Here is a 17,527-nt window from a genome sequence, read left to right as displayed (position 1 = left end):
TTTTTCTACATACATACATACACATACATACATACATACATACAACAAAAGCATGAGCCACAGCCTCTGCCCCAAGAACAGACAAAACTTCAGGAAGACCTCAAGAAAAACAACTTCTTTTGTCTTGGGGAAATGTGGACTTTCTGAAACTGTGAATTTACTGCAATCCTGTCTGAAAGTCCAGGTATTCTTTTAGGCCACAAAGTGGGGTGGGGCGGGGGGAGGCTGCTTCCCAAGATCAACTTAAGAGGAAATGCCAGTGTTAAGTGGGGATGGGGTTGATGAAGGGAGTTTTTCCAGTAGGCACCCCCACTCCACCCACTTCCCGGGCCATCTGTTTTATACACGACAGCAAGAAGGGTTCCAGCCCTCTTGTATGACTGTGATTCAGTGGGCATGCGTTCCTGAGCAAGTGAGGCCTGACTCAATGGAGAGCGCCTAGAGCAGTTCTCAACACCTGCAGAGGCCCCTTGGTGTCCATGAGGTCAGATCTCCTATAGGCATCAGAATCTGAGGATGCTCAAGCCCCTTTAATAAAACAACATTTTTTTTTTTTAATAGTACACCCTTCCTGAATCCTTGAAAGCATCTCTAGATGACTTATAGTAAATTATACACTGTGGCCAAACATGGTGGCATACACCTTTAATCCCAGCACTCGGGAGGCAGAGTCAGGCAGATCTAGAGTTTAAGGCTTGTCTGGTCTACAAAGTGAGTTCCAGGATATCAAAGACTACACAGAGACCCAATCTCGAAAACCAAAATCAAAGAAAACAAAGCAAATGCTATATAAGCAATTATTATACTATAGTTAGGGAATGCGAACAGAAAAAAAAAATGTTTGGGGGAGTTTGTTTGTTTGCTTTGTTTTCCTGGATATTTTCTATTCCTAGATGGCGGAGCCTGGAAGCTGGAGAGGGCTGATCATGTTCTGTAACACATTACCTGTCAAACTCTTACAAATACTTTAGGTAAAACATTGCCAGACTGGGAGATTTTAGTTTAGTTTTTCTTCTGCTTTTATTACAAGCATATAATATTAATTGGCAAAACACTGAATACAAGCTTCACTATCATAAAATCAAAACATTAAGCAATATTCCAAAAAAGATTTTAGACAAAAACTAGCCACTGATGGTACAAAAATTACACACTAACGCAATCATAAAAAAATGTAAACTTTCAAATTAAACAGTCAAAAAATCTGTATCTGCACCATTTCATACACCGTGACAGTTGCTAGCTGTGGCTGCACTCCAACGTGAGAGCTCGGGTGGTGCTGCTGTCCCTAACCTGATGTTACCGTCACTTGGGAAAACCGTGTCTGATACAAGTTAAGAGCTGGAACTAAACAGTGAGTGTGAGTCACTGGCTAAAGTGACATCTCACAGGCACACCTCAGTTCCATCTCACAGGCACACCTCAGTTCTTTCTCCAAATGTGCTCTTGGATGCAAGTAAATGACAACAGGAACACTGGGTGTGAGACCAGGGTCTAATCCCTGCCTGCAGGAATGCAAGATATGCAGACTGTGGTACAATTAAGTGATTTCCTAATCTACGCATCTCAGTTTATTTACTTAGTGTGTTTATTATCAAGGCAGAGAAAACTTTTGTTTTCATGTTAAGGTCACATGTGATGTGTTGGGGCTTAAATGATTTCCTGAGGAAACAGACACGTGTGTATGTGTGTGTGTGTGTGTGTGTGTGTGTGTGTGTGTGTGTGTATATATGTGTATGTGTAAGTGTGAGGGAGTAATTTTGCTATCTGCACTGAATTTACTTTCAATGTTTTAGGAACATATCCATATACAAAGTAGAACTCAGTTGGCTCATTACTGGAACATTAAAGACACATTTCAGAGCACTGTAATACACCACCCTGTATGCCCTTAGAAACAAAACACACCAGCCTCCAAGTCTCTGATGGCCAGGGCAGGCAGCAGGAGCTTCAGGCCAGGGGAGGGTGGCACTACCAGGTGGGGACAGTGAAACCCCAACCCCCAGGGTGGCTTAGTCACAGACTTAGCTCGAGGATTTGGGTGCACCCACAGAGATGCAAGCCTAAGATGGTGCTAACCTCATCACTTCCTGCCTGGCTGTTTATCTTTTAATATTGATAGAAAGTACACACACACACACACACACACACACACACACACACACACATAATCCCAGTAACAGCATTTTTATAATAACAGTGAAAAAGGCAAAACCAAATAGCTGAATGCACAGATTTTGAAATTCCACCTATATTCCCTTTCAGTTTAGTAGATGCTAGATCACAATTTAAACACTAATAAACGCATGTTGGAACCTATTGCACAAAAGCATAAAAATGCCTCTTCATCCCTATAAAAACATACAAACCAAAGGCTACAAAAAGTAAAAGAAGCTTGCAAAACATCTCACAATTTTATCTTATATGCCTGTAAATAAAGCTGGACCACGGAAACCAAACAATTGGATGGGAAAATATGATAGAAGGCTTAAAATAGAATAAATAATTTTATAAAGTTAAGTTTTCTTTTTTTAACCCCCCAAATCTTAAATTCAATATTATATATTCTATCTGAGTTTTCTATTTTTTGTGAAAACGGTGTTGAGCGAGACCACGTGCTGGGAGGCTGGTCTCAGAGCTGCCGGCCGGCCGCACCCGATTTCTAGCATCGGCAGCTATGAAAACAACTTCGCAGGAGCTCTGCCTGCTGAGAAAGTTTGACAGGACCAATCGATAACTGATCCTAGTGTTCATGCTGGAAAAATAAAATTCGGCCTTGGATGTCACGTGGAGCTTGGCAGGAGTGAAATAAGGCGCCCGGAAGCTTCCATCTGATGCAAGCTCACTCTGCTTCATCTCTGAGCGAGGTAAGGCTACAGGTCAGACCAAAGGGCAGAAGGGCATCAGGAAACCGTCTGCAGTGCACACAGGCGGAGGATGGAATCTTAGAAAAATAGGTATTTTGCTGCTGAGGTTTAACAGGTTAACGTGGTGACAGAAGCAGGGCTGTTGGGGCGGTGGCGCCCAGCTAGGACATCGGTTGCAATGTCCACCTTGCTGAATACTTAGATCTATCAACTTAGCACCATAGCAAAGTCAAGTGATTCTAAAAGTAGCTACAAAGTTACAAATATATATCATGAGATTATACAGCCATACTAAATTTGATCTGAACTGTAAATTAACTTTACTTGAATTTGGAGGTTTGTAACTGTTTAATTTCACCACATGGGAAAATACCTAAATTCTAATGTAACTGCATTGTGAGAACACGGTCTTGCAGAATGCATCAGCAGCACGTGTGTTCTGAGGTAGAAAGGTAGTATTTACGCATAAACCCTTGTATAGTAACTCTATAAATGATTTGAATGGACAGCAAACTCAGGAAACGAAATAATCCAAACTGGCTTACATAAAGAGGTGAATTTTGATTAATTCAAAACAAAAAGAGCTTGCTTTTGTTTTAGAAGGTCAGACATTAAAAATTGAGTTAATTTGGATGTTTTTTCTTACTTACCAACATTAAGTCTCACTAATCGCTGCTTCTGACACTGTGTATGTGAAAGAGGAAGTAGAAGAAAAAGTGGTGTTGATAAACCCAATTCCAACTGTCAAAGTAAACTCAAGAAAATATTCCAGTTGCTAAGGTGAAGACTCAGAAAGCCTGACCCTCAGGGATACACTAAGATCTCATATGCTCACCAAGAGCAGAGGTACTGCTGGGATTATAGGGTCCTACAATTCTCACTGGACCTGGAAGGGCATCCTGACTGAGAGGTCTCTGGGACCCCAGGACAGGACCCGTTTTCCTTACTCTTGCCTTCATACCCCTGAAGAGGGAATGAAGTTGGATATGCTAGTGTCTTATTCATTCTCTAACCTAACAAAGAAATAAATTGTATGTGAGAAAGGTGTGTGTGTTAGCAAATAATATCCTCTCGATGACTGAAAAAGCAACTTCTGCTGAAGCGAGTTGTTTCCCAAAGTGAGCAGGTCGCTCAGTTACCTTTCATGAAAAAGACCCAAAGAACGCATGTTAACCCCATGATCTACCAGGAACATGGAGGCTAGAGGCTACCTCCTAAGTGTCTTTATAAAGTCTCCCCACTGGATGGCATGTGCTGGTTGACAAGTGACAAACACAGCCACCACTACATTTTTCCAGCAGAAGGAAAACAGAATGGAAAAGGCAGGAGCTTCAGTGACGGCTTCTCCCAGGAAAACTGTCTTTCCAAGAACTTTTCAACAAGGCAGTGCTGCACTGGCCATACCACCTCTAGTTTGCCTTACTGGGGGTGCCAGATTACAGCCACATGACATTGGGGAGTGATGGAAGGGTTCTTGCCTTGCCCAACCAACACAGACCATCCCAGGATGCACAGCATAAGACTCAACCTTGGGAATTGGCTTCTGAGTACCCTAGAAGGTGGGAAATTAAACACCATGGCTAAATCATAGCATTGCTGCAAGCCTCTTTGGGTATACTTTAAATTAAAATTTTATATATCTCTTAAGTCTTCAGGAAGCTAAAAGCAACATAAATATTTACCATGAAAAGACTTTCAATAACTTACAAGGAACTTAAAGTACAAATATTTTTGAGGCTTATTATGAAACCTAATCCATGAACCAAANTGAAACGTACTCAAGATTCTCAAGACCTGGAAAGCAAGCAGAGGTGCTGTGTGTCAGACGCGGTGTGGGAACATGCTAATGTTTCACTTCTTCTCTGGCCTGTGGACCTGAAGCAGAGACGAGCAAACTGCGAAGTGTTTTCATCCTCTGTAAACGCGTGCTGGTAGTGTCTTGTTGGGAGTGGATTCTCTCATACAAAAGTTATAAATATTCTCTATTCAGAAATCTGGTCCGCATGGCACCCAGAGGCAACATTCCACAGCACATTTTGCCATGTAGAGTGCTGGGCGTGGGCTGAGTCTGGCTGAGCTTACAGCAAGTCCATCTTGGGTCTGTAGTGTAGCAGGAGGGGTGCCTTCTGCAAGACAAAAACAAAGGTGGCTGAGGGGAGGTGCAAGGAGCCTGTAATATGTACTCAAACCTCAGGTACACAACTGGACTGGCAATGCTACAACTGAATTCAGTTCTGGATGACAAGGAGTAACTGTCATTGGTCCCAGGTGACCCAGTGGGCACCTCTGTGGTGTTTGGGGCTCATGACAGGGCCCATGCAGCCAGAACCTGAACTTGTTCCTCCTGCACACTACACTAGCCCTGGTTTCTCCTACACAGTCTCTTACACTTCCAACCCTTGCCCTAATCAGCCCCAACTACTGGTCATCCTCGTCTTTGGCTGGCCACGCTGTCTCTGTCCCCTTTGTCTGGGCAACAACATGGCTAGAGGTAGAAGAGCTGCCTTCCAGTCCTAGATGGGGACTGCCACACCAGTTTCCTGACAGAGAAAGGTACCCTAAAGTTTGAGAGTTTGTTCCAACCGTGGGAACTACCACATATGATCCCCTGGATTCAGGAGATTGAGTGGAGTGGTGATAAAGACCCTGGCTGGGTGGGTGGATCCAGAAAGACAGCTGTTTCACAGCAATGTCTGCAAATAAAAGAATGCACAGCAAGTAAGGATCAAGAGTCTATCTAAAACTCTGGTATTCAAAATAACCACCCAGTCTCACCTTGAATCTCCACCTTGTAACAACCACGAACTTGAGAGTGTGGTCCTTGCCCAGGATCTCCTCATTGCATAAAATGTCCAGCTAGTGGGAGAAGAGGCTTTGATTAGGTGCATGTTCAATCTACCTTTAAGTTGAATAGTAATCATACAAGCAATACTCTGAAACAAGCCCCTCCCCAGTCATGTGGGAACATAGGTTGTCTGCTTATTTATTAACTGCACCATCCAGCCGCAAGCACAAATTACAACAGGAAGAGCATTTCTGCTAAAACAAAACTTCTTCAGAGGTCAAAGGCAGTCGCATACTTCATAGCTGTGTTGCAGTGGTCTGAAGAGACTCAGCCTGGTTGCTCAGGACATCAATGATACCTGCCTTGTCCCTACCCTGGCTCTGAGTTTCTCTAAGTTCTGAAGACATTATGTGTGAAACCCCTCCCTGGATCCCTACTTCCTGTACTTTAAGTCACTGTCCTCCCTAAGTAGTAGTGAGATGTAAGTTTGTATGTTCATCTACTGACCCTTGAAGGGCCTAACGATCATCAACAATTTGGCCAGTCATAGCAATGACTCCAGGTTACCCAGACAGAAATGTGGGATGGCACAACAAAGAAGCCACAAGACAGTTTCTCTTAACACACAGAACATATCCTGGACCAACATAGCACACAGGGCCTTATCTGCACAGAGCATACAGGGCTTTACTGATGTACACTGTACACTCACTTGCCGGCCTACACTATCCTGGGTTTCATAGTGCAACCCCGCTCACTATCTCTTACCCCTGGCCATTCTGTTCTTAATGCAGTGGGGGAAAATGTGCCCTTAGACTTTTTCTCACTTATTTAATAGACTTTACTACACGGCAGTTTAAGGTTCCCTCACCCTCATTTTACGCAGCACATGCTCCATTGAGACTAGTCTGTATGTAAATTATGTCTCCAGTGCTTCAGTCTCTGAGAGGTCTGGCTGTCATCTTCCTGACAATGGCCTATTCCTAATTGCACCTAGTCATGGTTCTGTGTCTCCTTGTCTGAAGCCTAGTGCTTACAGGCTTATCTGACCAGCACTGGCCCTCCATGTTCCAAGCTCATCTGACCAGCACTGGCCATTACACAGTGTGCACATGGGTGCTTGAGGAGGTACACGGTGATGTCTCATGGTTACTTTAAATTTGTATTTCCATGAGTGTGTGAAACAATGACTCCAGTGGTCTTTTTTTTTTTTTTTTTTTTTTTTGATTTTTCGAGACAGGGTTTCTCTGTATAGCTCTGGCTGTCCTGGAACTCACTTGGTAGACCAGGCTGGCCTCGAACTCAGAAATCCGCCTGCCTCTGCCTCCCGAGTGCTGGGATTAAAGGCCTGCGCCACCAGGCCCGGCTTCCAGTGGTCTTATTATCTCCCTAGGCAGGGGACAAATGTTCTCACAACCACACAAGAGTGTGTTTCTTGTTGAGAGAGTGATGAATAGAAAATCAGCCTCTGGGTCTGTGAACGCTTAACTGTTTGCTGTCATCTTCACCAAATGGTATTTACTGTGTGATACACAGGCTGCTTATAAGCTACGGTGCCCAGCAAGGCATGATGTCCTCACACTACAGCAGCTCTCAGGACTGGCCCTTAGTGTTCAGTGACTATGACAATGCTCCCCCTACATGTCACACACATAGGGACTGCATAGTTCTGAGAGCAGTGTAAGATCCACTGCGATACACATGAGCCAATGACCAGTTGCAATGAAAATACCACATTTCTTGTTGGTCCCCATGGAGAAATGTTCCTCCGTGTGGAAGGCAGTCTCCCCTTGAACTTCCTGATGTCTCTAGCTCTGCACAGTTCCTAGAAGCCACTTAAGTCAAGATGGACACCTATACCTTCACACAATCCAAGGCTCCTAATGACCTTCCCATCTTCCCCTCTACCTTATTTCCCAAATAAACAAAATCCAGACTTGCTTTTTTTCTGTGGGCTCCTGGTAGCTAGTATAAAGTCATGTCTTCATTCTGTGTCTTCCACCTCCTCCCCAGCCACTCGTGTGGTTGGCTCAGGGCTGAGCATGGGCCCCTTGACAGTCCAAAACCCTGGTTCCTGGGTCTGATACACAGCTCTGAGAGAGCACTGTGGCAGGACTGCCAGGAATGTCTTGCAGTGTGGCTATAATCAAATAGCATAGATTGGGCGACCAATGAACAGTTAACATAAAACATTAACATATATTAATATGAGTGAATTAATAGTTAATATAACTGATCTAACAGTTAATATGTGCTATAGGCTGGAAGTCTGGTCATAGTGTAGGTACCTGTTGTCACTGCAAGTTGTAAGAGCAGAAGAGAGATTCCCCAGGTCATGATTTAAACATTTCCCCAAGGTTCTGCCTCCCAGTACCACTGGGCTGAAATGGAATTTTCAGCACATGGATCTGGAGGATACTGACTATAAGAAGACCCTCTTGCCCCATGATTTCTTGGGGCTTGTGACCAGATCACTCCAATCTCTGCTTCTGTTATTTCTTATCCAGCTTCCCCCAAATCTATATCTAAAATGCTCCTCTATTGCATACTAATACAAGATTCTTCTCACTGGGCTCAGGTTTGACAGACAATCTGAGATATTACAATCTGCCAAGACCCTCTTCCACTGGGTCATACCCATAGGCTCCAACTGGGATACTGGTTCAATGGCTAACACAGCTTTATATACTACTCTACAAATTATGCTAATCACCACTCACATGCACCTGCTGCAACATATTGGAGTTATGCACCTGCTTATGTTTTTGACCAAATGCTACACAGTCTGAATTTCTGAACACATGTACTCATAACTCTGTGCCCCGAGCCCCAACAATAAGCTATGGGTCTCTGGTTTACTTAATTTTCAGTTATTAATTTAACCTCTAAGTGTCATGTCCATCTCTCATTCACTCATCCACCCACTCGTTATTAAATTTAAACACACATTTCTGGGACTAGAAGGATGACTCAGTGATTAGGAGCACCTAACCCTACACCCACATGGTACCTAACAAGTGTCTGTAACTTCAGTTCCAGGGGATCTGATGCTCTCTTTTGACCTCTATGGACACCTGGCATGCACATGGTATATACATGTGGGTAAAACATTCTCTCATTCATATATATATGTAAAATAAATCTTTTATAAAAACAAATTTCCAAACAAGGGGCCAGCAAGATGGCTCAGTGCGTCCTTTGTTACCAAGCCTGCCAACCTTTGAGCTTAGTGGACAAGATCCTCACAGTGGAGGGAGACAACTGATTTTTGCAAGCTGTCTTCTGATCTTCATGCAAGCACCACTGCACATTTACACACACACACACACACACACACACACACACACACACACACGTTAATTAAAAATTAAAAAACAAAAACAATCCTCTGAACAAGGCTGTTAAAAAGAAGGCGTGTGTGTGTTTGTGTGGTGTGCTGTCATTTTAATAAACAAGACAGGCAAGAATGCTCTACCCCAACTCCCAGCTCTTTGGCTGATAGCTACCTCATTGAAGGAGGAGAGGTTAAGCTTCTTGGCGATAAATTTTTTCAGGTGCAGCACAGTTGCTTGGGCTGAGCATCTGATCCACTTCCGCTTGAGGCCACGTAGTTTGCTGCTGTTGCATTCCAGACAGATGCTTACCTAGAAGAGAACAGATAAGAGGTCAGGATTGCCACTCTCAGACTTTTCCTGGATGAGCATGAGCTCCTACGTCTATGAGTACTGGTCTTCAGAACAACACTGTACAAAAAGTTTTACCACAGTTATTTTATACCTTCTTGAAAACCTCCTTAAAGTCTTTGTAAAGCTTAGAAACACCCTAGATTCAATTTTCATCTTAACTAATAGTCACTCTGAGAGTTATGTGTCTGTATTTGCCAAGGGCACTGAGTCCCCTCATGCTCTCAAATGGCTGCCCTTGTCCAGACAAGTCCTGTACTGAGCAAGGTGTGTGAAGGAAACAGAGGCGTGCTCTTGACCCAGAAGGCCTGACACCACGAGGGTGCTCTGTGGGTGCCAATGCTCAGGGTCAGAGTAATGGTGTGGGGTAGAAACTTGCATGTGGAGTTAAGTGTTGAATCAGACAGGTCAAGGGCAATGTAAATGGGAATCTGCTTCAGAGAGACAAAGCTTTAGCTGAGGACTGCAGAGAAAGCCCCTCCTCTAACACAGGTTCATTCAAGCTTCTCAAAATTCAGGTACAAGAATTAAAAAGGAAATTCACCAAGATGTGAATCATAAGACCCCAGTAGATACAAAGGTAAAAATTAAACATAAGTTACTGAGTAAAGAACATTATATAGGCATAAAAACACAACATAACTTCTAAAAACAGCAAACACATTCACTGAAGCTAAAAACACCATGGGTGCCTGAAACTGAAGATTAGTCTTAGCTCAAGACAAAAAAACCTTTCTCAAATATCATTTGAGGAAATTACTATAGGGGGTTGGTCTGGTGATGCTGGTATTCCATTACTAAATTCTGTACCCCAAGATATGGTTGCTCCAACAGATCCTCACATATACCAGTCTTTACTGTGTAACCCTCATCTCCCAATTTTAAACTACTGGTTAATTAAAACTGGTGACATCCAATTACTGGGGGGAATAGAGAGAGGTGGAGTCTGAGTTCCCAGAATGGGGTTGAAGGTAGGGACCAGGGGTGGAGGACAGCGGAGAGAAAAGGAGTGCAGATAGAGAGAACAGGAAGAATCCATCGGTCATGATGGACCAGCAGTTATGTTCCAGAGTGAAATGCCTCCCCAGGACTGCTGGAGCAGAAATAAACCGAGAATTTCAAACAGCCAAGTATTTGGGGAACACATACATAGCCAGACTTGCATTAGAGATCTAGATTAGGGACAATTCCCCTAAGTAATTGCTCAGAGCTAGAGTCACCCCATGGCCCAGAGTGGTCAGGGTTCTGCTTTGCCTAGCTGTGGTCCCAGAGAGGTAAAGACCTTTCTGTCACTGAATGCCAGTAGATGCTCCTACCTAAGGTAGCAGGGAATTCAGAGGGCACAGACCAGGAACATACACAGGAGGCTAGGCAGCTTGTCTTTTCATTGGTTCTTTTCTTTTCCGTCCTTCCTTTTTGGTACAGAGAGAGAAAAAGAGAAAGGGGGGGAGGGAGAGAAGAGACGAGAGGAAACCAAGAGACAGAGAGTGTGTGTGAAATGTAGGACCTTGTGCATGCTAAGCAAGCATTCTACCACTGAACTACATTCTCAGCTTTCTTAGTTTTCAATTTTTCTTTTCTCTCTCCTTTCTTCCTTCTTGAGTTAGTTTCATTAAGTAGCTCTGGCTGGTCTGGAACTATGTACAACCAGGCTGCTCTTGAACTCACAGAGGTCTGCCTGCCTCTGCCCTTCTCTGTCCCTGGTAGCTGAGAGAGAGAGAGAGAGAGAGAGAGAGAGAGAGAGAGAGAGAGAGACAGAGACAGAGACAGAGACAGAGACAGACAGAGAGAGACTGACTGACTTAGTATGTATACAGCTCTGGCTGTCCTGGATCTCATTATGTAGACCAGACTGGCTTCACACTCACAGAGATCCACCTGCCTCTGCCTCCTGAGTGCAAGGAGTACAAGCTTTTAATGTTTATGTGATATTTTTCATTAGCAGTAGGGGATATGGAGCCTGAAGTGGCCTCTTCCTGTAGCCAGGCAGGATTCCCAGTGGAGGGATAAGGACACTAAGACACTAACCCACCCACAAAACCTTTGACCAAAAATTTGTCCTTCCTACAAGAATTGCAGGGACAAAGACTGAGGGAATAACCAACCAATGACTGGCCCAACTTGAGAACCATCCTGTGGGCAAGAACCTGACACTAATAATGATATTTTGTTATACTTGCAAACAGGAATCTAGCATAACTGTCCTCTGAGAAGATCCACTCAGCAGCCAACTGAAACAGATGCAGACACCATAGTCAAACATTGTACAGAGCTTGGGGAGTCTTACAGAAGAGTTAAGGATTAAGGGATCCAAAGGGGATAGGAACTCCACAGAAGACCAACAGAGTCAACTAATTTGTACTCTTGGGAGCTCCCAGAGACTGAGCAACCAAGCAAAGAGCATACATGGGCTGGGCCAACTGGAGCAGTGGCTGTCCCTGAACCTGCTGCCTGCCTGTGGCTCCCGTTTCCCTAACTGGGCTCCCTTGTTTGGCCTCAGAGAGAGTGGATGTGCATATCTTGCAGTGACTTGATATGCTAGGGGGAAGTTGGTAACTGGGGGGCTCCCCCTTCTTGGAGAAAGAGGCATGGGGGAGGGGCTTGCAAGGGGGATGCTGGGAGAAAAGGGGCAGTTACTATTGGGATATAAAGTGACTAAATATATTAATGGAGGAAAAATATTCAAGAAAGGAAGGAAGGAAGGAAGGGAGGGAGGGAGGGAGGGAGGGAGGAAGAGGCAAGGGAAGGAAAGGACAGGGAGAGGGAGGGAGAGGGGAGAGGGACAGGAAGGAGGAGGGGAAGGAGGCACAGGGAAAGGGAAGGAAAAAACCTGTGATTTCTGGTCAGTTGGAGCTGAAGAATCGGATGTGATTAACAAGACCAGCACCACTGAACTGAAACCTTTGTTTTCCTGGGACAACCGATGCTGGTCAGCTGAGGCTAAAACATCAGCGGTGATTAGTGAGAGACCCAGCACAATGGAGGTAAAAATCTCCCTCAGAGTACTTCCTCAGGATAACACGCAAAAGACACAGTCCACTGGGGGGATGAAGGCTGCATATTAAGCTAGCAGCAGAATTTAGCATATAATGTGGAAGTCTCTCCCACATGATACTGTTTTTTCAGGCACGTTACAGTCATAAAGAACAACTGAGGCTTGGCACAGCATAGCAGAGTTGGAGTCTTCCTAATGACAGGCTAGGCTGGAGGGGCAGGGAAGGGAGGGGTCACTGATGAAGGTGCTGCCTCTGTTACAGTGGAAATCCCAAGATTCAGAGTCTAGAGGAAGTTACTATCTGTGGCAGGATTGGAATCTTCCTGATGGAGCTATTGGTGAAGTTGCAACCCCAGTTACAGTAGAGACCTGAAACTGGAGATGCCAGGTCTGTGGGAAGGTAACCAAGGATAGTGGCAAGTGTGGAATGGAGTTGGCCTTAGCCTATGAAACAAGCTGTGTGTGCTGCAGAGGGCAGAGTCAAAGAAGAGGAGATGCCCAAGTCCTTTGGAACCCACAAGAGCCTGAGCCCCAGATTCCAGACACAGAACTACAAGATTTTAGAGCTATACTGCTGGACTTTGGTTTTCCTTAAGTGTGATTGTTTTAAAGCCTGGTTCTTCTCTTTTGAAACAAGAAAGTATTTAGCTCAACTTTAATTTTATAGTAGTCCAGATTTAAGACTTTGGGCTTTTAAAGAGACTCACAGAGCCATCTCTCCAGTCCCCAAGACAGTGAACTTTTAAGTAATGAAACTTCTTAAACATTGTGGAACTTTAAAGTTATTCTGTATTTTATACTCTGATAATCAATATGAGATCCTGGGACAAACAAAAAAGAAAAAGCTATGGTATCATAGCGATATGTTTATATGTTCAGTTGACAAAGAATAGACTTATTATGGCTAATCTTGATTGTCTTTTTGACACATATGGAAAGAGAGAACCTCAACTGAGGAACCGCCTGCATCAAAATGGCCTATGGGAATGTCTCTAGGGTATTTTCTTGATTGCTAATTGATGGAGAGAGGCCCAGCCCAGTGTGGCCAGTGTTACCCAGAGGAGGTGGTCCTGAGTTGTGTAAGAGAGCTACACAAGCAAGTCGGGGAAGGAAGTCAACAAGCAAGGGTCCCCTGTGGTCTCTGTTTTTGTTCCTGCCTCCAAGTTCCTGCCTTGAGATCTTATCTTGGCTTCTCTTGATGATAGTCCATAAAGTGAAAAATGATACAAACTCCTTCCTCCCTAAGTTGCTTTTGGTTATGTTATCACAGCAACAGAAAAGCAAAGAAGAACCTGGACACTGGAGAAGCATGGACTCCATGCAGAGCTCAGCACAGGCAGGAGCCTCTGATCCAGTGAAAGGAGTAGAAAGTACTAGAGCCAAACGCTTAGGTGAACACTTGAGAACACTCATCTAAAAAGGCAGGATGATGGCCTTAATGCCTCTCCAGAACAAAGGGTCATAGGGCACAACTTGTCAGGGCCAGGGATTGCACCCACAGCACACAGGAAGTACACAGCCTGTGTGAGATCATGAACATACACAGAGCTTAGCTCCAAAGACTAAACTAATACAAAAACAAAATTCACTCCTTACATATGCCTTAAGAAACTTGAATAAGTAGCATGGTATAAGAAGGAAAAACAAACATTTACAACAGTCAACGACAGGGATTTTTTTTTTATATATATATAACTGTAAAACAAAGAAAACACTTTGAACAATTCTATGCCAACCTACAGAAAACTGACATGAGCAATGTTGGGGCTAGGCGAGGTCCAGAGGCCCAGTGGCTTCCAAAAGCCACTGAGTGTGGCAAGGGACACGATTCCAGAAAGGCTAGTAGGCATGTGGCCTACAAGGTGGGGTCTGTGTAGTGGGGGGTGGGTTGTGGGAGGAGGGGTATTGATCGAGAGTTGTTCCAAGGCACTTACAGTGTCACCTCTGTTACTAAGGCTCAGAATCAGCATAGCAGATGAGACCCTGGGCCACTCCAGGTGGCTGCAGTGCTTGTTGCCCACAAAGGCAGTCAAAGTGGTCTTCTCACCAGAGGAACACCATGCCTGAATAGACTGTCTGTCTCAGTTACTGTTTCTTCTGGCAGGGCCAAGATCACCCCACAGCTTGCAGCTGGCTACTCATGCACATTCATCTCCCAGGAAACTGCAGACTGACTATTTCTGGTCAACTTTGACATCATGACTGAAGTCAGATTGGGGAAAGGAACTTTCTCTTCCAAGGAAATCATGCCAAGTTTTCTTGGTGGTAGCGTGCACTGGTTCTTTACATATTCCCAACATGCACTGGCCCAATTACCTATGGAACAGAGTAAGCTGTTTTCAGAGGACTGTCTTAGGCTGTATGTAAGACAACATCACCTAGGAATGACAGCATCTTTGTTCCTCATTACGTGTCTCACTCGTTTCCCTGCTGCTGGGAGAGAACATCTAAGCAGTGACAGCCACAGTCACGGCATTCACTACTCCCTGTTTCTTCAAAAGCATCACAACTATTAGAACTGACAACTCAGACAATACACCAGGAAGTTCTATAGACAGGGATATGGAATTGTATCAGAGCCTTATATATTTTAACCTGATAATGTGGCAAATGAGATGTGGATAGTCCTCAACGTTGCATGCTTATTTCCCTTCACTTTGCTGATGGGTCACTTCCCATGGGGGCACAGCAGAGAAGGTACCAAACCACTAATAGTGAGTATTTGCAGTGGGCTGTAAAAAACATAATCTAATTGTGGACTGCAATTCTGTCCACAATGTTTGAAATGCTTTACAGTCAGCATGTGTTGCTCTGATAATTAAAACAAATAAATGAAAGGAATATAAAGGAAAGTTAAGGAGTTAATAGGAGGAAAACTTTATGGTGTTTGATCCTGTTACATTTTCATGAGACAATGAAGTATGCAAACATGGGATAAACTGATGCCAGAAAATTCACAGAGGACGTGTTTTCACCTGCTCATCACTCCTGTGGTAATCATTGTCCTCCTCCTGCTTCTCTTCTGCTGCCTCTTTATTTGAATTGTCGTCTGCTTTGGTTTCACCTTTTAGCACAAACAGAAAATGTACAGGTTGAAATATCTCTGACCCAAAATTCAAAAGTTCTAGTATATAAAACTTTCTGAGGTGTAAGTGGAAACTATCTTAAAATGCAGAGTTAAAATATTAAATGCAACTTTTCTAAAATGGGGAAGGGGGCAAGGAATCCAATTCAGAAACACTTCTGGCTCCAAGCATTTTGGCTAAGCAAAGGCCATGTGAAAACACCATATTATAATATTGGTAAAACTCTACTGAAAGCATACATACAAGGAGCTCAGTGATAACAACTAAAATCATTCTGTATGTCTGCTGAGGAACTAAGGAACTCTGGGGTATGAGGCCCTCAAGCTACAGCTGGGTGAGGCAGGTTTTGGATTACGTGTCTTAGGGCACGCAGTAGATTTTGGATTAGTGTGCCTTAAGGGGCTCAGAAGATGGAGAAAGTGGCCATTGGTAAGGACAGCAGAGATAAGCTCCCAGGACCATTCAGCACTAACCATAGCAACCTACGTCTCTAAGAAGCCTGGCTCATGGAACCTTACTTTAGACACATACTCAGGACCAGATTCCCCTTTCCATCCACCTTACCAACTCCCGCCCAGCCTAGTCTGGTTCCCACTGGGAACTAGGCACCAACTTTCCTTAGACTGTTAAGCATATATACGGGGTGATCTTAATATTTCTCAGGAACTTATATGGTTCTATTAGCAAAGTGTCAGTACTTAAAAGACTTGAATAATTTATTAAATACTGACTTAAATAAAAGCACCAATTAACTTTACACTCAAATCCAACTGGCATTTGGTTTTTTATTATAAAGTAAACAAAGCTAGACTTTTATCTTAAGACTATCATCCACCGTGTTTTCTCTTAGGCCCTCTGTCCAATTCTGTTCTCTTCCACATGAGCCCTAGGCATTTTCTAGTATCTCTTATACTCTTTTTTTTTTTTTTAAAGATGTATTTACTTTATTTATGTGAGTACATTGTAGCTGTCTTCAGACACACCAGAAGAGGGCATCAGATCCCATTACAGATGGTTGTGAGCCACCATGTGGTTGCTGGGATTTGAACTCAGGACCTCTGGAAGAGCAGTCAGTGCTCTTAACTGCTAAGCCATCTCTCCAGCCCCCTCTCCTGTGCTCTTAACTAACAGGTCCAGTTACCAGGGTCGATGAAGAACCTTTTCAGCAACCATCAGAAAATGGTCACTTTCTAGAAAAACCACCTAAGGTAACGTGCTCTGTAAGGGAAAGCTTGATAAAGGAACCTCTGAATTGTATGGTGGCCTGATGCAACTACTCACCATTGCGGGGATCTAAGTGCTGTTTTGCTGAGCACGCCTCCCCCTTGATGTCACCTGGTACCTCCATGCCCAGTTTGTGATAGAATTCCCTCTGTTTCCTCATTTCCGCTATTAAGAATGGAGACAATTTTAATATTCAGTAGGAAAGGACTTAAATAGTAAAACTGCTCACTAACATCAAATGAAGAAACTTGCAGATTAGATGGTAAGTCTGAAGGATGCTACCAGTCAGAAAATAAGCACAAGTCAGGATGGGAACCTTAATGACCATGCTACAGGTATTCAAGAACAGTGAGATAGGACTCAGGTGGGAAGAACTGGTGCAACAAGACAGGCCCTTGAGCTGTAGGATGCTGCTCAGGACTGTGACCTAACCTCTTCGGCCCTCTAGGATGGTGTGGGGTTATTCAGCACCTGGAGGAGGACAGATCCTAGGGAGGCAGTTTGAAGGACTCTTCAGAGTATGATAGACCCTGAGGAGGGGGCTCAGATGACCCTTCATACATCATCATTGACAATGCCATTTTGGCACAGGCAGCTTAGCCATCCACACACGCTGCCGAGTGTTCCCACTGTCCCTGTGCTTTGATGGTCACAAGCTGCCATCAAGTGCAGAAGAGCTCTCACTAGGCTGAGGGTGGGAGATGCACCTGAATGACAAGAACAGACCCAGAACAACCCTGTACTGAAAACCTGTGTTTGTGTGCCAAGGTCACTTGGTCACATCACAGACTACAGCAATATCCAGTGGCCATGTCTGTCTTTTACTGAGTGAAGACTGCCCCCAGTGGCTGTGGGCAGTAGTGGCCATGAAAGAAATGCAAGAAAAA

The 17,527-nt window shown here is 44.1% G+C and overlaps 1 protein-coding gene across 1 annotated transcript in view; it reads right to left on the bottom strand.

The window, feature by feature from the left end:
* Positions 1-904: 904 nt before the first annotated feature.
* Positions 905-17,527, bottom strand: part of Pcgf3 (polycomb group ring finger 3) — a 40,262-nt gene continuing 23,639 nt past the window's right edge. The window contains exons 7-11 of the mRNA XM_021210859.2: positions 16,698-16,805; positions 15,306-15,394; positions 9,159-9,296; positions 5,643-5,723; positions 905-4,993 (exon numbers count right to left, since the gene is read on the bottom strand). Of these exons, the coding sequence (XP_021066518.1) occupies positions 4,946-4,993; positions 5,643-5,723; positions 9,159-9,296; positions 15,306-15,394; positions 16,698-16,805 (464 nt within the window). The 3' untranslated portion in view covers positions 905-4,945. The remainder of the gene's footprint in view (positions 4,994-5,642; positions 5,724-9,158; positions 9,297-15,305; positions 15,395-16,697; positions 16,806-17,527) is intronic.

Source organism: Mus pahari, chromosome 13, assembly GCF_900095145.1.
Source record: "Mus pahari chromosome 13, PAHARI_EIJ_v1.1, whole genome shotgun sequence".
NCBI lineage: Eukaryota > Metazoa > Chordata > Mammalia > Rodentia > Muridae > Mus > Mus pahari.
This window is presented reverse-complemented; position numbering and strand designations above follow the sequence as displayed.